The sequence below is a fragment of the Aethalodelphis obliquidens genome, unplaced genomic scaffold (genome assembly GCF_003676395.1).
Source record: "Aethalodelphis obliquidens isolate GAN/ISIS:26980383/991018 unplaced genomic scaffold, ASM367639v1 scaffold9, whole genome shotgun sequence".
Taxonomy (NCBI): Eukaryota; Metazoa; Chordata; class Mammalia; order Artiodactyla; family Delphinidae; genus Aethalodelphis; species Aethalodelphis obliquidens.
The window spans coordinates 10,100,413-10,124,335 of record NW_020837953.1 but is presented as its reverse complement, the minus strand read 5'-3'; the positions used below and the strand labels follow the sequence as shown (position 1 = coordinate 10,124,335).

At 37.9% G+C, this 23,923-nt stretch overlaps 1 protein-coding gene across 4 annotated transcripts in view; it reads left to right on the top strand.

The window, feature by feature from the left end:
* The window catches only part of OSBPL9 (oxysterol binding protein like 9), a 168,396-nt gene that overhangs the window by 3,665 nt on the left and 140,808 nt on the right, over positions 1–23,923 (top strand). For all 4 annotated transcript variants that reach the window (XM_027108570.1, XM_027108572.1, XM_027108571.1 and 1 more), the window contains exon 2: positions 22,856–22,906. In XM_027108570.1, the coding sequence (XP_026964371.1) occupies positions 22,856–22,906 (51 nt within the window). The remainder of the gene's footprint in view (positions 1–22,855; positions 22,907–23,923) is intronic.

Below are 23,923 nucleotides of genomic sequence, written 5' to 3'. Positions count from 1 at the left end.
GTGAGATGCCCAGAGAGGGCTAAGGATATAAATTTGGGAACACTGTGTGGACAGCCAACCGTTTAGGTGAATCATGATCACAAAGGAAGACAAGAAAGGAAAGAAAATTGAGGGAGACATGGATGCGTGATATAGATTATGTGAGATATAGATATGTGAGGAGTTGGAAGGTTAGAAAGTTAATGGAGGTCGTGCCTTTTGTAAATTTATCAAATGTTTATTGATTATGTACTGTGTGCCAGGCACTATGCTAAGAAGAAGGGTTAAAATAGTAAATAAGATGGATATAGTCCATAGTCTCGTGATACCTAGAGTCTACTGCTGTGTACATCAGGTAAGAGCTGTGATAAGGGAAGCATAGGATTTGGGGAGGTGCAGAGGTGGGTAACTTGACTCTGTCTTGGAGGGTCAGAAAAGGTTTCCTAGAAGAAGTAGGTTTGCTGTTACCTGAATGGTGAATAGAGATTAGCCATGTGAGCAGAGAGAGAAAAGTGCTTGAGATAGAGGGAATAAATGTTTTTCGAGGAGACAAGAGTAAGGAGTTCGTTAGTCCTGGAGTTTGGGCTGTGTGGTGGACAATGGTGAGAGGAGCTGGAGAGAGAAGCAGGGGCCCAATAATGAAAGGCTTTCTTGATCAACCATGCTAAGGAATTTGAACTTTACCCTGCCAGGGCAGTGGAAAGTCATTTAAGTGTTGTAAGCACTTTTTGTTATAGAAAAAAACATTTATTATAGAAAATTTCTTTCAAACATACACAGAAGAGGATAGTAAAATGAATTCCTGTCATCCAGCTTGTACAATGTCAACATATGGCCAACCTTGTCTTATTAATCCTCCCAATAGCTCCTTCCTAGCCCACTGGATTACTTTAAAGCAGATCCCAGAACTCATTATTTCATTTGTGAATATTTCAGTATGTATTACTAAATGTTAAGGTTTCTCTCTTAAAAAATGTTATCACAATACCATTATTACAACTAAATAATAATAATTTATTAATATTTTCAACTATCCAGTCAGTGTTTAATTTCCTTGATTTTTTTCTCAAATGCCTCTCCCTCACCAGTTGGTTTATTTGAGTCAGGATTCCAAATAAGATCCACATATAAAACTGAGTCTCTTTTACTCTATAGGTCTTCCTTCCCTCTTTTTTTCTTTGTCATTCATTTGCTTTTTTTTCAATTAAAAAATTTTTTTTGGCTGCATTGGGTCTTAATTGCTGCACACAGGCTTTCCCTAGTTGCGGCAAGCAGACGCTACTCTTTGTGTGGTGCTTGGGCTTCTCATTACGGTGGTTTCTTTTGTTACAGAGCCGGGCTGTAGGTGCGCAGGCTTCAGTAGCAGCACGTGGGCTCAGTAGCTGTGGCACTCAGGCCCAGAAGTTGCAGCGCGCAGGCTCTAGGGCATGTGGGCTTCAGTAGTTGTGATGCGTGGGCGCAGTAGTTGTGGCTTGCGGGCTCTAGAGCTCAGGCTCAGTAGTTGTGGTGCACGGGCTTAGTTGCTCCGTGGCATGTGGGATCTTCCCGGACCAGGGCTTGAACCCATGTCCCCTGCATTAGCAGGCGGATTCTTAACCACTGTGCCACCAGGGAAGTCCTGCCATTCATTGATTGAAGACAGCAAATTATTCTGTAAATTTTCTACATTCTGAATTTTGCTGATAATATTCTTGTGGTATGTTTATACATGTTCCTTTGTCCTCCGTGTTTCCTATAAACTTATAATTAGAGCTAGAAGCTTAACTTTTTTTTTTCCTTTGGGCAGGAATACTTTGTAGGTGGAACATATTACAGGTATCTCCCGCTTTTTGAGAGTTTGCTTTACCCCACTTCACTTTGAGGAAAGACCTATATTATTACCTGTTTTTGCTAACCAGAAGAAATCCGAAGAGGATTTTTGCTTTTATGGAAAATAGGTGAAAAGCAAAAATAGCATTCAGAGGTTTTTTTTTGCAGTGAGCTGTTATACAGGCAGTGAGTACCCCAAGCAGCAAGAGTGGCGCCAGTAATCTCCGTCCCTGGGAACTACACAGCATCAAACTGCCATAGCTTTGAACTGTGTCTGTGAGCATCTTTGCTTTACCTTGGTTTTATTTTGTGCATCCTTAGAAAGATGTGTCCTAAGGTTATTGCTTCTTTGCTTTATGCCATTTCAGGAAGGTTTCATAGGAACACTGTACTTTCAGGTAGCAGGGGAAACCTGTACATCAAGTGGCACATGATGTCTGGTTGCCTCTCTGAGTTTTAAAATTGATCAGTAGCTTCAGGTAAGATTTGTATTCTTTAAAGAATACTATGGTTACAGAAAAATAATGAAGTCATATTGACAGGATTTCAGTGATTGATTGGATGTGAGTGAAAGGGGAGGAGGAGTCTGATGAAATCCAGGATTTTAGATTTCCTTTAATGAATGATGATAGGAAGGATAAGAAGTATAGGTTGAGGTGAGAAAGGTGGTTGCTTTGGGGCATGTTGAAATTGATGTAAAGATATTGTGTAGTCTGGAACTTAGGAAAAAATCTGGGTTACAGGTAAATATTAGCTTTACACAAATGGAGAGTTGAGAGAGTGAGTGGGAATAATAGAGAGCTTTGAATAGAACACTGAGAAACACCGTTGGATTAGATATCTATTGCGTTGTAACAAATTACCCACAATTTTAGCCACTTAAAACAAATATTTATTATTGCATAGTTTCTGTGGCTCAGAACTTTGGGAGTGACTTAGCTAGGTGGTTCTGCCTCAGAGTCTCTCATGAAGTTACAGTCAAGACATTGGCTAGGTTTGCAGTCACCTGAAAGGCTTGACTGGAGTTGGAGGATTTGCTTCCAAGATGACTCACAATCACGACTGTTGGCAGAAAGCCTTAGTTTCTTGCTGGCTGTTGGAAGGTGGCCTCAGTTCCTCACCAGCCAACCTCTCCGTTAGGCTACATGAGTGTCATCATGATAGAGCATCTGGCTTCACTCAGAAGGAGTAATCCAAGTGAGAGCCAGGAGGAAGCAAAAGTGCTTAGTATGACCTGGTCTGAGGACATCACTTCTGACTTATTCTGTTCATTAGAAACGAATCATTAAGTTCAGCTCATATGCTCATGGGGATGGGAATTTTAGGCATGGGCAGGAGAATTAGGCTCTACCTTTTGAAAGGAGTGTCAAAGAATTTGTGGAGGGATTTTAAGCCATCACAGTCATATTTAAGGGATTGGCAGAGAAAAGAGCCTGCACAGGAGAGTGAAAAGGGACAGCCAGAGGTATCAGAGAAAAACCAGAAGAATGTGGCAGTCAAGGTGGGAATAGTGAGTTGCCTTGAATACTATTGAGAGAATTGAATAGATGAAATCTTAAAAATATCCATTGGATTGATCAATTTGAACATCACTGACGCCCTCAAAGAGAGAAGTTTCCATGGAGTCGTGGGTGTGGAAGCCAGATTAGAGTGGTTTGAAGACTAAATAGGAGGTAAGAAGTGGAGAAAATGAGTGTAGATTACTCAAGATGTTTCATTGTGAAAGAGGCAGAGAAGAATATGGAATTGAGGGGAAGGGGTTTCTAAGGTAGGAGTATGCTTAAATGTTGTAGGGATAGGAAGCAGGGTCCATGTTAAAAATGAGAGTAGAGTCAAGATTTAAGGAATGTAGTAAACATTTAGATCAATGGCCATGGGAACTGGAAAAAGGAATAACTAGGGACATGTTGAAGATTAATCAGGTTGTATAAGGAACTAGTTGAGATTATAAAATATGATTTGTTTAGTCATTACCCATAAATATTTAACACTATTTCTTGATTTGTATTGTTTTTATAACACTTTGGAGAGAATGTTAGAAATAGTGAGTTAGTAAGTTATCAGGGCCAGTCAAGGTAGTCTTTGTAAAAGGAATCATTAGAGAAATAATATGTTCTTTGCTGTTACATGCTGACTGAAACAGACTCATAGTGACTTTGAATTTCAAAACCACTGGTAACCTAAACACATTTAAATGTTATTTGGCAATCCTTAGCAATGTCTGGAAGGTGATTAAAAAATAAATCTGTCATCTAATTCTTGGATTTTAGGTTTTTGAAGAGCTTAAGTATATGTGTTTCTCTTGCAAAGATGTAAAGGAGGGAGTCTCAGATTCTCCTAGAAAGATATCAGCACCACTCACATCAAACAATTAAAAGTGAATTTATACTTTTCTAAATAAACTGTTTTTGAATATATCAAATATGATTTTTATTAAGCTTACATGGTACATAGTAATAATCCAAATCTTAATATAGTAGTTTTAGAATTGTAAAAGGAACAGAAGAAAAATTGTATCTAATCTAAATGCCCTGAAAAGAAAAGAAAGAAGCCTCCTAAGAGGGTAAGTAGAACCAGTGGGAAGAAGTATATGGAAATTTTATATCTTTTACTTTCCTTGAATACTCTCGTCAGTCAAGGAGTCTGATTCCTCCAGCTCCGTTTTTTTCCCTCCAGACTGCTTTGACTATTCGGGGTCTTTTGTGTCTCCATACAAATTTTAAGACTTTTTGTTCTAGTTCCATAAAAAATGCCATTGGTAATTTGATAGGGATTGCATTGAATCTGTAGATTGCTTTGGGTAGTATAGTCATTTTCACGATATTGATTCTTCCAATCCAAGAACATGGTATATCTCTCCATCTGTTTGTATCATCTTTAATTTCTTTCATCAGTGTCTTATAGTTCGCTGCATACAGGTCTTTTGTCTCCCTAGGTAGGTTTATTCCTAGGTATTTTATTCTTTTTGTTGCAGTGGTAAATGGGAGTGTTTCCTTAATTTCTCTTTCAGATTTTTCATCATTAGTGTATGGGAATGCAAGAGATTTCTGTGCATTAATTTTGTTTCCTGCAACTTTACCAAATTCATTGATTAGCTCTAGTAGTTTTCTGGTGGCATTTTTAGGATTCTCTGTGTATAGTATGTCACCTGCAAGCAGTGACAGTTTTACTTCTTTTCCAATTTGTATTCCTTTTATTTCTTTTTCTTCTCTGATTGCCGTAGCTAGGACTTCCAAAACTATGTTGAATAATAGTGGTGAGAGTGGACATCCTTGTCTTGTTCCTGATCTTAGACGAAATGCTTTCAGTTTTTCACCATTGAGAATGATGTTTGCTGTGGGTTTGTCGTATATGGCCTTTATTATGTTGAGGTAGGTTCCCTCTATGCCCACTTTCTGGAGAGTTTTTTTGCAAAAGTTAAGTTTACATGATACATGGAATCATATAAATGGAATCATATTCAAGGAAAGTATTTTGAGGTATTCATAATTAATTTTTTCCCATTCACATGACAAAGATTATTATGAAAGTTGATATTCTGTGTCCCAGAGTTTTGTTCACATTAAGCTTTCATCCTAAGATTGTCCACTTATTTAATTTAATTTATTTTAGCATTACTCTTATGGCACAGATGGGCAAATAAAATATTGGGTGAATATTTGGTTTGTCACTCTGGCAACTATCTCTACAGTCTCTCTCAATCCTCCTCTTTCCTCCATCACTTGTAGAAGATGCCATGCTTCCCAGAGACAATAGAGTCCATTTGGTGGAAACACTCTCAACTGCTCGTACTCCCACCTGTTGGTATACTTACTTTCCTGCCTATCCTTCTTTGTCATGATGGAAGAGGTAATCCTTGGGTGTTCTGGATTTCATCTGCTCACACATTTTTTGAGGATCTCAGTCTATAGATTTTCTCCTTTTTCTGCTTTCCTCCCTCTCTCCTGTATGTCTTCAACTTCTTCCTTTCTATGTACAGACTTTTGTTGTTTATTTTAAGAATATTTATTTTGCCGTATAACAACTAAACATCATAGTTGTAACAATTTCATATGGAAAATTTTAGTAAATTTTTAGGTTGCCTGGTGCTTTTCATTTTTTATTGAGATATTAATACATATACCATCTCTTTGAAAGATACAGTTCAATGAGCTTTTTATTTTTAGTTTATTCACAGAAGTGTATAACCATATCCACAATCAATTTTAGAAAATTTTCATTACCCCTAAAAGAAACCCTATTTCTATTAACAGTCACTTCCAGTATTTCACCCCTAGCCCTAGGCAACCACTAATCTACTTTCAGTCTCTGTAGATTTGCCTCTTTTGGACATTTCATATAAATAGAATCATATTATTAAAGTATTCTTTATATAATTCTAATATGGCTTCTTTCATTTAACATGGTGTTTTCAAGGTCCATCCATATTGTAGCATATATCAGTGCTTTTTATTGCTGCATGTTCTGTTATATGTATATTGCACATTTTATTTATTCGTTCATTAGCTGATGAACATTTCAGTTGTTTCCACATTTTGGGTATTATGATTAATGATACTGTGAACGCTTGTGTACGTAAGTTTTGGTGTGGACATATGTTTTCATTTTTCTTGGATATATATCTAGGAGTGGATATATATTTGGATATATATCTCCAAATATATTTCATTTTTCTTGGATATATATCTAGGAGTGGAATTGCCAGGTCATACGGTAACTCTGTTTAACTTTTTGAGGAACTGCCAGACTGTTTTCCAAAGCAGCTGCACCTTTTTACATTCCCACTAGGGGTATAAGGGTTCCAGTTGCTCTGCATCCTTGCCAACAATTTGTTATTGTCTGTCATTTTGATTATAGCCATCCTAGTGGGTGTGAAGTAGTATCTTACTATATTTTGATTTGTGTTTGCCTGGTGACTATTGATGTTGAGCATCTTTTTGTGTGCTTAATGGCTGTTTGTAAATCTTATTAAGAGAAATATCTATTTGGGTCCTTTGCCCATTTTTAAATTGGGTTGTCTTTGTTGTAAGAATTTTTTATATATTCTAGGTACAAGTCCCTTATGAGATACCTGATTTTCAAATATTTTCTCCCTTTCTGTGGGTTGTCTTTTTACTTTCTTGATAGTGTCCTTTGAAGCACAAAATTTTTTAATTTGACTCTAATTTATCTTTTGTTGCTTGTGCTTTTGGTGGTATATCTGGAAAACCATTGCTTAATCTAAGGTCACAAAGTTTTATTCCCAAGTTTTCTTCTAAGAGTTTTTTAGTTTTAGCTCTTGCATTTAGATCTTTGATCCATTTTGAATTAATTTTTGTATATGGTGTGAGCTAAGGGTCACATTATTTTTAAAAAACTTTATATTCTTTATTATTTTTATTATTCTTTTGCATGTGGGTAACCAGTTATTCTAGCACCATATATTGAAAACACTATTTTTTCTCCATTGAATTGTCTTGACACTCTTGTTGAAAATCAGTTAACCATAAACCATGTGAAGACTTATTTCTGGACTCTCAGTTCTATTCCATGGATCTTTATGTCTATTCTTATGCCAGTGTCACACTATTTCAATTACTGTAGCTTTGTAGTAAGTTTTGAAATTGGGAAGTGTAAGGACTTTAGCTTTGTTCTTTTTCAAGATGTTTTGGCTATTCTGGTTTCCTTGAATTTCTATATGAATTTTAGGATCTACTGGCTTTTTCATTAACAAATTAACATGGACTGTATCTCTCCCAAGTTGAAAAATATCTCTGCTAATTCTGTGTCTCCCTGGAAATACTATCCTAACCTCTCTTCTTCAGGATAGGTGAACCTATTGGAAGAGTCTTCTACATTGTCTGTCTTTATTCATCCATCTTGCATTTACCTTACAGCAATCTTTTTACCTCCAGATTTCACTGAAAATCCTGGCAAAGGTCTCCAATGATAGCTTTGTTGCTAAACCCAGTGGGTGCTTTTTACCCTTAGTTTTAATATCGCTCTGTCTGCAGAATTTGACATTACTCTTTATTTTAAAGCTTTAAAAATAGTTTTATTGTTCTTGAAGAGATGACAACATAATCTTAATTTTTAAAAATTGAAACAATAGCGAAAACTGTATTAGGTAGAAGGAAGGAAAGTTCTACCGGAAATCCTACTAGCTGTGTTTTGGAGAATAGCTTTCCTAGCAACTCTGTGCTTATATACACATTTATGTATATTTTGTACAAATGGAATCATTTTATACATGATATTCTACAACCTAAGAGCATTTTATTAAAAGTTTTCTATATAATTTGTTGTACCATTTTGTATTGCATTTCTTCAAGTAGCAAAATGAACAAAGGATATCACTTTCCCTTCATCCTTACGTAATGAGATCTCAGTCATCTGGCTTTGGGAGATTAAGATTCCCATGCTGTTTGTGATGCTGGAAGAGAATGTACAATAATTTGTATTATGTCCCACCCAGTCTGCTAGGTTAAGGCAGTTACAAAGACCCACCCACAAACAAAAGACTCCACTTCTTTTTTTTTTTTTTTTTTATAAATTTATTTATTTATTTTTGGCTGTGTTGGGTCTTCATTTCTGTGCGACGGCTTTCTCTAGTTGCGGCGAGCGGGGGCCACTCTTCATCGTGGTGCGCGGGCCTCTCACTGTCGCGGCCTCTCTTGTTGTGGAGCACAGGCTTCAGACGCGCAGGCTCAGTAGTTGTGGCTCACAGGCCTAGTTGCTCCGCGGCATGTGGGATCTTCCCAGACCAGGGCTCGAACCCGTGTCCCCTGCATTGGCAGGCAGACTCTCAACCACTGCGCCACCAGGGAAGCCCCAAAAGACTCCACTTCTTAATGAGGGAGTGGCAAAGTTCTAGAAGAGCTTGTGGGATGAGAAATACTATTATAGGCCATTTTTGGAAAATACAGTGTGCCACAAGCCTCTACTATATTAATCATTGTCATAGGTATTTTCTAATATTGTCAAATACATTGCCTCATTAAGCCTCATAACTTCTCCCATTTTTTCTTGCTACCACTATCGCATATAAATCACCATAATGTCTCACTTGGTCTATCGCAAAAACCTTATAACTGTTCTCTTTGTTTCCTTTTTGTGCTCTAAAGTCCATTTTCTATCAACAGCCCAAGTGATCTTTAAAAAAAATGAAAAAAAAAAAAGATCATGTTTTTCCCCCTGCTTAAAATTCTCTAATATTAGACTATAGGAAAAAAATCCAAACTCTTTACTATGACTTATGGCTTTATGATCTTTCTCCACTTACCTTTCTACAGTAAACCTTTTGCTCACCACTCTCTATCCACTCTAGCTTTTTTTGTGTGTTCCTAAAACACCTCAAACTTGTTCCTGCCTCAGGCCTTTGCATATATATTCTGGCTTCCTGGAACTGATATTACCCCATGGCTGTACCATGGCTGATTCCTTGTTGGTGTACAGGTCTTCATTTAGGCGTCACTGCTCAGAGAAGTCTTTCCTTAACAACCATCTAAAGTAGACCTCACTGTCAGTCACTAGCACAATGGTCTTGTTTTATTTTTTCATAGCATTTCTTGTTAGCTGCTAAAATTATTTTGTTTGTTTGTTTATGTCTATTTCCCTCTGGAATGTAAGCATTCCCTCTGGAATGTAAGTCTCTGTTCCATGACAACAGAGACTTATGTTCATCATTTTGTCTTTAGTATCTAGAGCAGTGCCTGGCACTTAGTGAGTATTCAATAAATATTTATGGAATGAACAATAGTGTGAAATAGTTTTTACTTCCTTTACACATGAAGAAATTGAGACGTAAGAGATCACACGGTAGTTTCTCTGTACGTGATTAAGCCTTCCGACTCCAGATAGAATGTTCTTTCTGTCTGCGGATCCTGAATTGTGCTAGCATTGATATTTTAAAATGAAAATAAACCCAAGTTATCACTAGTCTGCTTACAGGTAAAAACTAATTTACATCATTATCACAATGAAATAAATGTTCTTCAGAGGCTCTTCTAAAGTGCAAACTGCATTGATTAATCATTAAAAAGTACTGAATCCTTTTACATCTAAGTTGTAAGATAGGGACTTAAATCATCCCTTTTGAAGTGCCAGGGATAAACAAAAGACTCTTCTTCCATTCCAGTTCACCGAAAGCCTACTAGAGAAGGGGAGGAGAAGCAGATACTAAGTCTTAGAATTTGTTGATTGATGATTTTTTTAATTCACAAAATGTGAGCACAGAAATGTAGTGGCACATTCTTGAAGCTAATTCTACTTTGAAATTTTAGTCGCGCAGAAGAGGATGAATTGTAAATTTCAGATAGGTGATGATATCCTTTGTGACCAGCCCACCATTCTGTTCTGTGCTTGCATGTTAATTAGACCTGATAAAGAATGAGTGTTTTTATTCTTTCTAAAATTTTTTTAATTTTTATTTTTTTAATTTTTAATTTTGATTTTTTTTTTTGCTGTATGCGGGCCTCTCATCGCCGTGGCCTCTCCCGTCGCGGAGCACAGGCTCCGGACGCGCAGGCTCAGCGACCATGGCTCACGGGCCCAGCCGCTGCGCGGCACGTGGGGTCCTCCCAGACCGGGGCACGAACCCACGTCCCCTGCATCGGCAGGCGGACTGTCAACCACTGCACCACCAGGGAAACCCCTTTTTTATTTTTTGATTGAATTATAGTTGATTTACAGTATTGTATTAATTTCTGCTGTACAGCAAAGTGACTTAGATATACATATATATACATTCTTTTTTATTCTTTTCCATTATGGTTTATCACAGGATATTGAATATAATTCCCTGTGCTATACAGTAGGACCTTGTTGTTTATGTATTCTATATATAATAGTTGGCAGCTTCTAACCCAAAATTCCTAATCCATCCCTTCCCCACCCCTTCTCCCTTTTGGCAACCACAAGTCTGTTCAGAATGAGTGTTTTTAACTACAAATAGAACTACCATATGACCCAGCAATCCCACTACTGGGCATATACCCTGAGAAAACCATAATTCAAAAAGAGTCATGTACCAAAATGTTCATTGCAGCTCTATTTACAATAGCCCGGAGATGGAAACAACCTAAGTGTCCATCATCGGATGAATGGATAAAGATGTGGCACATATATACAATGGAATATTACTCAGCCATAAAAAGAAACGAAATTGAGCTGTTTGTAATGAGGTGGATAGACCTAGAGTCTGTCATACAGAGTGAAGTAAGTCAGAAAGAGAAAGACAAATACCGTATGCTAACACATATATAAGGAATTTAAGAAAAAAAAATGTCATGAAGAACCTAGGGGTAAGACAGGAATAAAGACACAGACCTACTAGAGAATGGACTTGAGGATATGGGGAGGGGGAAGGGTAAGCTGTGACAAAGCGAGAGAGAGGCATGGACATATATACACTACCAAACGTAAGGTAGATAGCTGGTGGGAGGCAGCTGCATAGCACAGGGAGATCATCTCGGTGCTTTGTGACCACCTGGAGGGGTGGGATAGGGAGGGTGGGAGGGAGGGAGATGCAAGAGGGAAGAGATATGGGGACATATGTATATATATAAAACTGATTCACTTTGTTATAAAGCAGAAACTAACACAGAATTGTAAAGCAATTATACTCCAATAAAGATGTAAAAAAAAAAAATGAGTGTTTTTAAATTGCCTTTTTAAAAAGTGTTTTTTTCCCGCTTGATTGTAAAAGTAAAGTATGTCTATTGCAGATCATTGACTTCTCAAGTCCTTGAAAGTTTCTTAAGCCCTTTGGCATAGTTCTTGAATTCTTGACCTACTTCCTTATTCTTGCTCATAATCCTGCTTTCCCTTGAGCACCAACATCTAAGAGAAATTCTTTAAGAAAATAATTTCTTAGGCAATGTTTGAGTTTATAACAACTTTCCCCATATCTTTTGATATTCACATGCTGTATTTTGAGTGCTTTTCCTAGCTAACCTGGGAACCATTTTTAACAGTTTCTTTGCAAAAATTTGTTCTGGGTTCTAAACCCTAAATTTGAACAAGGAGCTTTTGGAGCATAGCCTCATTCTAATTTGGGACCTGAAGGATGAGTTTTAGAATTAGGACTAAGACTTCAAAAATCCATGGTTCTGGCTATTGTTCTGGCAATACAAGAACAACACAAAAAATTTGCATTTCACCAAAAAAATCTACAAACAATAAATGCTGGAGAGGGTGTGGAGAAAAGGGAACCCTCTTGCACTGTTGGTGGGAATGTAAATTGATACAGCCACTATGGAGAACAGTGTGGAAGTTCCTTTAAAAACTAGCAATAGAACTACCATATGACCCAGCAATCCCATTACTGGGCATATACCCTGAGAAAACCATAATTCAAAAAGAGACATGTACTGCAGTGTTCATTGCAGTACTGTTTACAATAGCCAGGACATGGAAGCAACCTAAGTGTCCATTAACAGATGAAAGGATAAAGAAGATGTGGCACATGTATACAATGGAATATTACTCAACCATAAAAAGAAACGAAATTGAGTTATTTGTAGTGAGGTGGATGGACCTAGAGTCTGTCATACAGAGTGAAGTAAGTCAGAAAGAGAAAAACATATACCGTATGCTAACACATATATATGGAATCTAACAACAACAAAAAAAGTGGTTCTGAAGGACCTAGGGGCAGGACAGGAATAAAGACGCAGACGTAGAGAATGGACTTGAGGACACGGGGAGGGGGAAGGGTAAGCTGGGACGAAGTGAGAGCGTGGCATGGACGTATATACACCACCAAATGTAAAAGAGATAACTAGTGGGAAGCAGCTGCATAGCACAGGGACATCAGCTCGGTGCTTTGTGACCACCTAGCAGGGTGAGATAGGGAGGGTGGGAGGGAGATGCAAGAGGGAGGGGATATGGGTATATATGTATGCGTATAGCTGATTCACTTTGTTATACAGCAGAAGCTAACACAACAATGTAAAGCAATTATACTCCAATAAAGATGTTAAAAAAATTTTACATTGTATAAATTTTCCCATCTTCGTAGTGCTTTTCTTGCTGTTCATCTTTCCATTATCTTATTATCTTGGGCCCTGACTTAGTCTTTTCCAAATAAGGAGAAACATTCTTGGCAATTTTTAATAGAAAAGTGGAGTTGAATGATGATAATGGATTATCACTGCACAGTTTGGTGAGAGAAGTACTAATATACAGCATAAACCACCTGGAGTTTAACACACCCCCATCATTTCTTTCAATCACTTTTTTGTGAAATAACATTAATCACTATTTAGTATTTTGGGCAGTATTTGAAAAACTAAACAAACATAGGAAATATACATTGAGGTCCAATATATATTAACATACCTTAAGTAATTTGTAGCACTTAGGCTACTAGTTAGTATTTAATATTTAACTTTTTCTTAGAAAGGATGCGCAATCCCTGCCATCATAGCTGTGCTTAATTAAACCCTGTGAAAGTGGTTCTCTTTCTACTGGCCTGAAATTCTGACTTGAAGATAAAATGTCCTTTTTAAGAAATAGTGAGAGACCTGGGACTTTACAATGTAAGATTTCACTAGATCAAAATACAGGTCTACAGCCCTTTACCCATAATTCTGAAATCCCTCAGTCTCTGAATTCCAGAAGTTTTTTTTCTAAATTTATTATATTCTCATTTGGAAGTAAAGCCTGTCTTGAACTGTGTGGCTATTTATAATCTCTGTCATACTTAGTGTAAATATATGTTGTACTACCTAAATAGTAGTTTGCTGAATTGTGAAATTAATTAAATGCTTAATACTTCAGACTCCACTGCAGGTGTGACACAGTTTATGTACTATATGTATATTACTTTTCAAAAATTGTGAATTTCAAAACACATTTGATCTGAAAGTCTCAGATAAGAGATGTGGACCTGTATCTGTTATCTAATGATGTAGGGGTTTACATGCCAGCAATAGTTCAGAAGCAGGGGTACCACCCTCTGAAGTATTGCTGCGAGAATTTGTAGGGTGGCAGTTATACTGTTGAGTTCAGAAGGATCACTGATTTGACACTCAGCCTTTGTGGCTCAGAAAATCTTTGAAAGAAAACTTAAATTAACCAGATCTATAGTAACTGGTAGAATGCATGGCGTTTAGAGTCAGACCTGGATGGGAATCCTCTCTATCCCACTTATTATATGTGAGTCCATGGGCAGGTTACATAAAACTTTCTGAGCCTTTATTTTCTCAATTACAAAATGGATATAATAAAAGAACCTATATCATAAGATTGATGTGAGAATTAATTAATATTATATTTAAAGCACTAGCACAGTGTCTGGCATATAAGTGCTCAGTAAATATTAACAAAAAGCTAAAGTTTATGACAGTGTTTGACATATAATAATATTCACTAAATGTACATTGTGGTAACTATTACCTAAGCTAATTTTCAAATTTATTCATAACAAGATACATAACTGTTAAGGAGACTGCATATTTAGCCTATCTCATTGGTGCATTAGTACATATAGTCTCTGAAAGCAAGCTATATGGGATGCGAAATTTATAAGCAGAAGCAGACTAAAGGGAGTTATATATTATATTATAGATATTTAATCAGACGTTGATATCAGGATGCAGTATCTCTGTGTTAGAGACATACCTATTACAAGAACCAAACAGGTCTAATCTGTTGATCAGCAAAACTTCTATTCTGGCTTTCTGGTTCTGGTTCTGGCCTTCCTACTGTAGTTCCATTACTTTTAATACTTTCTGATACTTAGTATAATTAGCCATAATTAGTATAATTACCTCTAGGCTGTTCCAGCTCTTAAAGATGATCTTGTATATATCTCTGTTCTGATACATGTCTGGTTTCTTTGAAGGAAGGCAGCCATCTTCCAGGATCTTGGAGAGACCCCAAATATCACTGTCCCCTTGTATACTGATTCAATATATTTTCCTAAGGCTCTATCTGTAGTATACTGCTGCTCGAATGAGGCCCTCTGTAATGGGGAGGGGGAGATGAGGAAGTTATCTATGGCAACTTGAGGGATGAATGATAGGGAAAATTCCTCCATTATTGTGGGTCTGTGAATCCTCAGTGTTTCTGGTGGTGTAGCTTTCCAGTAGCATGATGACATTTTGGGCTATTGAGTGCCCACAAGGCATTAACTAGTGAAGGCTCTCTGGTACATTAAATACTATCAAGATGGCTTAAGGAGTCTGTGCTCTCCCAAATAGGAAGGAGACTACAGGAATGGGTGTTATTGCTGTCATTTCCTATTTTGTAGTTGTTGTTGTAAACAGTGTATCTTTGTGGAATTCTGGCAAGTACTATTTATTTATTTACTTTTATTGAGATATAATTATACCCAATAAAAAACCCCACAGATTTCAAGTATACATTTAGATGAGTTTTGACATTTGTTTACACCCTTGTTACCAGTATCAATCAAAAGATAGAGCATTGCTGTCATCCTGCAAAATTTCCTCCTGTCCTTTTCCTGTCCATCCTACACCCTAGAGCCAGCCTCTTGTGATTTCAATCTTTAGGTTAGCTTTGCCTAGCAGGTTGAGCCCCTGCTAGGTGTTCCAGGAGTGCATGGTCCAAGGAGCAACACTAGCTAGAAGCGCAACCTCATGTACTTTTGGGAATGAACTAACATGTGACTCAATACTGAAGCAGTATTACCTTCATGTTAAAAGGAAGGAGACCATTTTGACATTTGTCCACATTCATTCTGCTTGTCTTCTACCATCAATTTATTGTTTATTCTTTGCAAAGGTATAGCAGGGGTGTTGGGTAGAAGAGGACACATGGATGAATCAGAAACCCTGCTCTCTAAGTGATGAAGCATGCACATACATTATTTTCATATAAGATAGAAGTAATATGTGCCTTAAGAAAGGTAAGATGGGGTGCTATGTATTAAAAAGTTCAGAAGAAGGAAACTTCCCTTTTAGCTATGAGAGATTCAGAGCAAGTCAGATGAGACTCTTGCTTCATCTTTAATAAAGATTTAGTTTATTAAAGTAAAATTAACATTCAAATAAAAATTTAAGTGTCTTTACATAACACGTTTGGGGAGGCATTCTTTGCTTTATAAAAGGATTGTAGAATTAGTTTAAATGGCAAACTAATCTTCCCTAATGAATTTTGAACATGTTTGTGCACAACTTTTCCAGATACGTTTGCTTTGTTAAGCAGAGGAAATGCACAGTATATTAACAGTTAAACAGGTTTTCATTGACGGCACTATATACCAGCACCAAGCTAGATATTGTGAGTTAATTTGTTAATTTAAAATACTTTTGAGTACTTAGTGTATGCTAGGAATATACTGAACTAATCTTTAATCTAAGTTTATATCCTATTGGAGATACAGTTAAGTAGTTATAATTAAGATACAATTAAGAGGTTACCTTGGTGTTGAATTTGATTTAGTGCTTATATACCATTATTAGAGATTATTATTGCTCTCTAATTGTTTTATGTAATATTTTTAAATGCAGTTATAAAAATTGAGAATGCAGTAAATTGTACCTCAGCATATAAGCTGGGTTGAAAAAGGGTTCACAGAGGAAGTGTGTGAGCATGAAGTAGGGAAAATATATGTTTTTGTTTTACTTTGTTATTTGTCTTTTTGTAGGCTGTCTATGTTTTATTACTAAAGCAGTTTGGGGTCTATGTATATGTGTAGAGGGAACTGAGACATGTCTGAAAGAAAGTGTGGCCTGATGGGAATAAAGTTAGCTTACATTTAGAGAAAATGATTGCAGATCTCTGTTTGCTATATTTAAGGTAGAAGCAAGGAAGGGGCGTGGACCTTGTGCCTTTTTTTAAAAAAATTAATTAATTTATTTTTATATTTATTTTTGGCTGTGTTGGGTCTTCGTTTCTGTGTGAGGGCTTTCTCTAGTTGCGGCAGGCGGGGGCCACCCTTCATCGCGGTGCGTGGGCCTCTCACTATCGTGGCCTCTCTTGTTGCAGAGCACAGGCTCCAGATGCACAGGCTCAGTAGTTGTGGCTCACGGGCCCAGTTGCTCCATGGCATATGGGATCTTCCTGGACCGTGGCACAAGTCCGTGTCCCCTGCATTGGCAGGCGGACTCTCAACCACTGCGCCACCAGGGAAACCCTGTGTAATTTCTTAAGGTAAAAGGTTAGGCTATTGATTTGAGATCTTTATTTTTTAGTTTAGACATTTATAGTTATAAATTTCCCTCTAAGAATTGCTTTCATTGTATTCTTTTTTTTTTAATAGATGTTTATTGGAGTATAATTGCTTCGCAGTACTGTGTTAGTTTCTGTTGCACAACAAAGCGAATCAGCCATATGCATATACATGTCCCCATATCTCCTCCCTCTTGAGCCTCCCTCCCCTCCTCCCTATCCCACTGTATTCTTTATGTTTTGGTAAATTGTGTTTTCATTTTCATTCATCTCAAGTATTTTCAAATTTCCCTTGTTATTTTTTCTTTGAACTATTGGTCGTTCAGGAGTGTCATTTAATTTCCACCTATTTGTGAATTTCCCAAATTTCCTTCTGTTATTGAGCCCTACAGTTAATCCATTTTGGTCAAAGAACATACTTTGTATTATTTCCATTGTTTAAATTTACTGAAACTTGTTTTATGGCTTAACATGTGGTCAGTTCTGGAGAATGTTCCATGTACCCTTGAAAAGAGAATGTCTTTTCAAGAAATTTCCTCTGAAAGGCACAATCTGTTGCACATTGCTTCTGTTCACAGCACACTGGCCTATATGAAGCTGAAAGGGAGGCTGGAAATGTAATAACTGGCAGGGGAGCCATGTGTTCAGTTAAAACTTTGGGTGGAGGATATGTTACTGAAAGGAAGAAGAGGAGAATGGATATCAGGGGACAAGCCTGTTACAGGCAACAATATATTTGTGGTAATTTACTTTGAAACTTCAATACAAACTTAATCTGAATCAATACCTTGGGGTTAGCATTAGGATTAGCATAAGGATTATTAGAAATAATTTTTGATTGCATGTCTTGTTGTAACAGAAGCCACTGACCTTGCATTAATAAGATATAAGAAACCAACAAACCCGACCACCAAATTCAACAATCTTTTTAAATTCTGGAGCCCCTTAGGAGTAGAACATATCACCCCTGTATCTCTCTGCTTCATGGGGGATTCTGTTTTCTAATATAGCTGAAAAGATTTTAGCATCTGTTTTGTGAGTGATCCTTTCTTAAGGTGCTGGACCTTGTGGCTGGTGGCATATTTGTGCCAAGTTGCTAAAAAGTACATTTGTTAGTAGGTTTGAGAACATTGGTAGCACAGCTCCTGGTAGGAAGATTGCTGGAGTTGGGGTTATGTTGGCCCTACGTTTCCCTCATCAGTACCAGTATTCATCAAAAAACAAACAGACAGCAACAACAGCAGGAAAATACAAAACAAAACAAAAAACCCCAAACAAAACCCCTTGCTATTCAGTGAATAGCATTGGCTTAGGGAGGTTTGCCTCAGATCAGGGTGTATCTGGAGATCACTTGCAGCTAGGACTCTCTGCCTCTCCTCTCTCCTCCTCTCAGCGTGTATGCTTTAATTATTGCTTCCTTCATGTAGAGGGCACAAGACCTGTGGCAACTGTACCTCACAGCTTCAAGAACAGATAGGAAAGAGCTCTTCCCTATCAGCTCAGCCCCAGTAGAAAAACTCCCTGTGGAAGTGTTCTATCCTTCCTTTTTTTTTTTTTTGCGTTACGCGGGCCTCTCACTGTTGGGGCCTCTCCCGTTGTGGAGCACAGGCTCCAGACGCGCAGGCTCAGTGGCCATGGCTCACGGGCCCAGCTGCTCCACGGCATATGGGATCTTCCCAGACTGGGGCACGAACCCGTGTCCCCTGCATCGGCAGGTGGACTCTCAACCACTGCGCCACCAGGGAAGCTCCCGGTTCTATCCTTCCTTGTCCCTGGGGTTGTGGGTTCTGTGATCGACCAGCTTGGTCAGATAACCACTCCTCAGCACTCACTGTGCCTGGGGGACTTAGTCACACCAGCTTCCCTTTGGCCCCACATTGGAGCTGAGTGGGGAGAAAATGAGGGCGAGGGCTCTGTGTCATTGTGGAAGAGGAGGAGGATTCGAGGCTAGCAGAGCGCAGGTATGGTCTGGGAGAATGATTTGCAGGGCAGCCATTCCAAATTGTACCTGCTGGGTCAACTCTGCTACATTTTACATGTGTAATTTAACTGGGTAATTTACTTGATCTCTCTGGTGTCACTTTCATTTATAATATGTGCATAACTCTTACCATGCAAGGTCTTGTGAGGCTTACTGTGTATAAAGTGCATATCACATAGAGCAGGGGGTCCCCAACCCCCAGGTCACGGACTGGTACCTGACCTGTTAGGTACCAGGCTGTTAGGTACCAGGCTGTTAGGAACCAGCCTGTTAGGAACCAGGCTGCACAGCAGGAGGTAAGCGGCAGGCCAGTGAGTGAAGCTTCATCTGTATTTCCAGCTGCTCCCCCATCACTCACATTACCGCCTGAGCTCCGCCTCCTGTCAGATCAGTGGTGGCATTAGATTCTCATAGGAGCGCGAACCCTACTGTGAACTGCACATGCGAGAGATCTAGGTTGTGTGTTCCTTATGAGAATCTAATGCCTGATGATCTGAGGTGGAGCTGAGGCAGTGATGCTAGCACTGGGGAGCGGCTGCAAATACAGATTATCATTAGCAGAGAGGTTTGACTGCACAGAGACCATAATAAATTAGTTGCTTGCAGACTCTTATGAAAACCCTATCAGTGAGTGAAAACAAGTGAAAACAAGCTCAGGGCTCACACTGATTCTGCATTATGGTCAGTTGTATAATTATTTCATTATATATTACAATGTAATAATAATAGAAATAGGGACTTCCCTGGTGGTGCAGTGGTTAACAATCCACCTGCCAATGCAGGAGACACAGGTTCAATCCCTGGTCTGGGAAGATCCCACATGCTGCAGAGCAACTTAAGCCCATGCGCCACAGCTACTGAGCCTGCACTCGAGAGCCTGCAAGCCAGAACTACTGAAGCCCGTGCACCTAGAACCCATGCTCCGCAACAGGAGAAGCCACCACAATGAGAAGCCCGTGCACCGCAACGAAGAGTAGCCCCCGCTCACCGCAACTAGAGGAAGCCCATGTGCAGCAATGAAGACCCAATGCAGCCAAATAAATAAATTTATTAAAAAATAAAGTACACAATAAATGTAATGTGCTTGAATTATCTCGAAACCATCCCCCCACCCCGATCCGTGGAAAAATTGTCTTTCATGAAACCGGTGCCTGGTGCCAAAAAGGTTGGGGACCACTGACATAGAGGGTATCAATGAGTGAGAGTCTGCTGCTGCTGCTTTTGCTATATCATTAATGTCACCATCATCCCTTTCCCCCAAGTCCTCATATTTGACCGTGTTATTTTTCTATAACACACCACTGAGAATGTTCATAAACCTTCAGTAGCTCTCCATTAACTATTGAATAAAGTTTAATTACCTTAACTTCTCACTGTTTTTTTCTGACCCTCCAAGACCTGGTCCCCATACCTCCTTTTCAGCCTCAACTCTCCATCTCTCTCCACCTTCCTCTCCACATGCTATGCTTGAGCTATCAGTCTACTCTTCTGTGAAGACCTCATGTGTAAAGTTTTCCATACCTGTGCTTTTGCTGATGTTGTTCCCTTGGCTTGGAATGCCTTCTTTTTCCTACCTTTCCTCTCTTATCAGAATCCTTTTTTTAGTCCCAGATTGAACCTTGAGACCTGGTCACTTCAGTATTGCCTTTCGCAATCTTTTTTCCATGGCAGGGAGCCTTCTGTAGTTCATAGCACTTTGTGCCTCTATGCACATAATTTATTTTTGCTCTATATTACAGTCGTTTATATGCTAGTCTTTTTTTTTAGACATTTAAAAATAGTCTAAGCCAGTTATTTTATAGGATATCCCACATTCTGGATTTGTCTGATTGTTTCCTAGTTATACTTGCTTTAATTATTTTCACTTATCTCTTTCAATGTTTTCTAACTTATAACCCTGTCTTACTCTTTTTCTGTTTACTGTAATCTTATTTTTAAAAATGGAAGAGGGTCAAGGATGTTTCTTACCTTGTTTGAGTTGTATTCTAACCTCATTGGGTATTTTCAAACCTAATTATTATTTTTCTGTATTGCCTTGACACTTTTGGAGGGAAGATAAGTGTACGGTATGGTAAAAGGGCTATTAAATGCTTAGGGAATGTTTTTGTTAACTGTGATTTTATCAACTATATTGTTAGTAAAGAACTCTTTTCAACCCTGCTTGATGTTGAGAATGTTTTGTAAAATGTATGAGTCCTCTTTATATATGTAAGTAAGAAGACTCTCTTCCGTACTTCAATAATAATTTCTGAACATGAATTTCTATAGCTCAGTATTTGCTTTTTTGTTTTATTCTTTTCTTTTTTGAAGAGAGTTTACTTTGATTTATCATTGTAATATTGTTACATTGATAAGCTAAGAATCAGTGAAAACAATGACATAGGCTATGTTAACAGCATGTACTGCAATGAGAAGGGTAAGGCAGATCTTTGTGTACAGACATGCAGATATCTCCAAGAAAGATTGAATTTATTTTTTCTAGCTTTATTGAGGTATAATTGACATATAACATTGTTTAAGTTTAAGGTGTACAGTGTGATGACTTGATATACATATATATTGTGAAATGATTACCACAATAAGGTTAATTAACACATCCATCATCACCTGTCATAGTTACCTTTTTTTTGGTAGTGAGAACTCTTAAGATCTACTCACTCAGCCACTTTAAAGTATACAGTACATATTGTTAACTATAGTCACCATGCTGTACATTAAATCCCCAGAACTTAGTTATCTTATAGCTGGAAGTTTGCTTATGGCTCAGTACAATGGATGTAGGGCATCTATGATTTAAAGTGGGACAGTTTTCTTTAAAACATAACCCCAGGGAATTCCCTGGTGGTGCAGTGGTTAGAACTCCAAGCTCTCACCACTGAAGGCCCAGGTTTGATCCCTAGTCAGGGAACTGAGATCCTGCATGCTGTGTGGCACGGCCAAAAAATTAAAAACAAGCGAACAAGCAAAAAAACATAACCCCATGATATTGGCTTGTTTTACTTTGTCACATAGTGGAGTACAGAAAAATACCAGTTGTTGGGGTATTAAATATTTTTAAAACTTTAGTTATTTGAGGTTTTACTTTATTTTATTACACATGACTAAGTTAATTCTAGGAATATTTACTGAATGTCAACATGGGGCTTATTATGCAGAACATAGCCTTTGCTTGGCTCAGTCTAGTAGGGGAAACATAAAGGAGAAGCAACATTTTATCAATAAATATTTTTTTATTACCTAATATATGCCAGACATTGTTCTGAAACATAAGTCAGATACAGTTTCTATCCCTTAAGGAATGTGCAGTCTGTGGGTGAGTCAGACAAGTAACTAGCTATCATAGCACAAGATGGTGCATGCCACAACAAGGGAACACACAGGAGACTCTGGGAGTCCAGGGATGGGAATTCAAATCAGACAGAGGTAGGGCACTTGATGAATGACAGTTGGCAAGGCAGAAAATTAGGGTCAAGGATATTCCAAGCTGAGGAACATTGGATGAGAAATCTCAGAGGCAAAAAATGTGACCCATTTGGGGAGTTGCAAGGAGATAAAGTTAAAGCAGTGTTTCTCAAAACGTGGTCTTGTGTTTGCTTGAGTCAGAATCATCTGGGAGTGATTCTTAAATCCCCAGGTAATTTGTCGCCTTCCAGGTGACTCTCAAACTTACTAAAATATGCGAAACATATTTTAGTTGAGAGTTAAGGGCTATGAAGGAGGAATGAAAATATAGTGTAATATATGCTACATTTAAGGTACACATAAAATTCTGTGATTAGTTTTATTTGTATAGACTACAAAACATTTTAAACCTCCCAATTCCTATCTTTAAGTGATGGTGGGATGAGGTGGGGTGGGGATGGGGAGAAGGGAGGAATATTACTATAAATGTTGTCTCTTTATCCCTAGATGATTTTAAAAACAGTCTGTTTATCTTTTATTCATTGAATGTTTTTGTTTTTCTTTTAGTCCAAGGACAAAATGATGAGAGGCTCTCGCAGAGGATGTGTTAGACTCAGAGTGAGTATTTATTCATTTTTATGAAAACCAATTCCTACAGAAAGAAAAAAAATATTTTGACAGATTAATGGGAGTCTAAATTTAGTTTAGCTCCTTTACTTAATTGTTAGGGCAGGCAACTAAGGCTCAGAGGAAAAAAAAGAACTTCTCCAGGGTAACTCCAGAACCAGGACTAGCACTCAGTTCCTTTGGCCCATGATATAATGTTGTATCCATGACTTAATGCACCTACTGACTTTTTTAACCTCTATTTTATATCCAGGGACAGGGGCTGGAAATTAAATGAGTTGTAGTGTTGGCAATAGCGCGAACAGTAGAAAAAAACTGAAAAATCCCCACTTTCAGCTGCTTAGTTCTTCCTGTTCAACACTATTTAATAATGGTTTTTGTAGCAGTGATGTCCAATAGAAATATAATGTGAGCCACATATACATAATTTAAAATTTTTGTAGTAATCACATTTAAAAAGCAGGTGAAATTAATTTTAATAATATATTTTGTTTATGCCGGTATATCCAGAATATTATTTAAACAGGTAATCAATACAAAAATTATTAATGAGGTATTTTACATTCTTTTTTTCATGCTAAGTCTTTGGAATCCACTATGTCTTTTGCACTTATGGCACATCTTTGTTCAGATTAGTTGTACTTCAGGTGGCCTGTAGGCACATGTAGCTAGGGGCTACCTTATTGGACAGTGCAGACCTATAGCTTCAGGCTGCTTTCAATTGCTTGTTCAATTTCCACCGTGGTCCAAATAGCTAAAGACAAGAAAGAATGCAGGCTTCGGGATATAGTTTCTAGTACTCCATTGTATCTAAAGAAGGGCCTACCTCTATCATAACTTGGTAAATCAGCTTCTAGTGGCCTTTTCTTCTTTCAGGCTCCTGTTGCTTTCTTTCTGCTATCTTTTTTCTGCACCCTTACTTTTGAAGATGTAAATGTAAATATTTGGTAAACATACGATTGCCTTTATTAGCAGTAGTTAATTGGTAAAAATGGGAAATAACTGAGA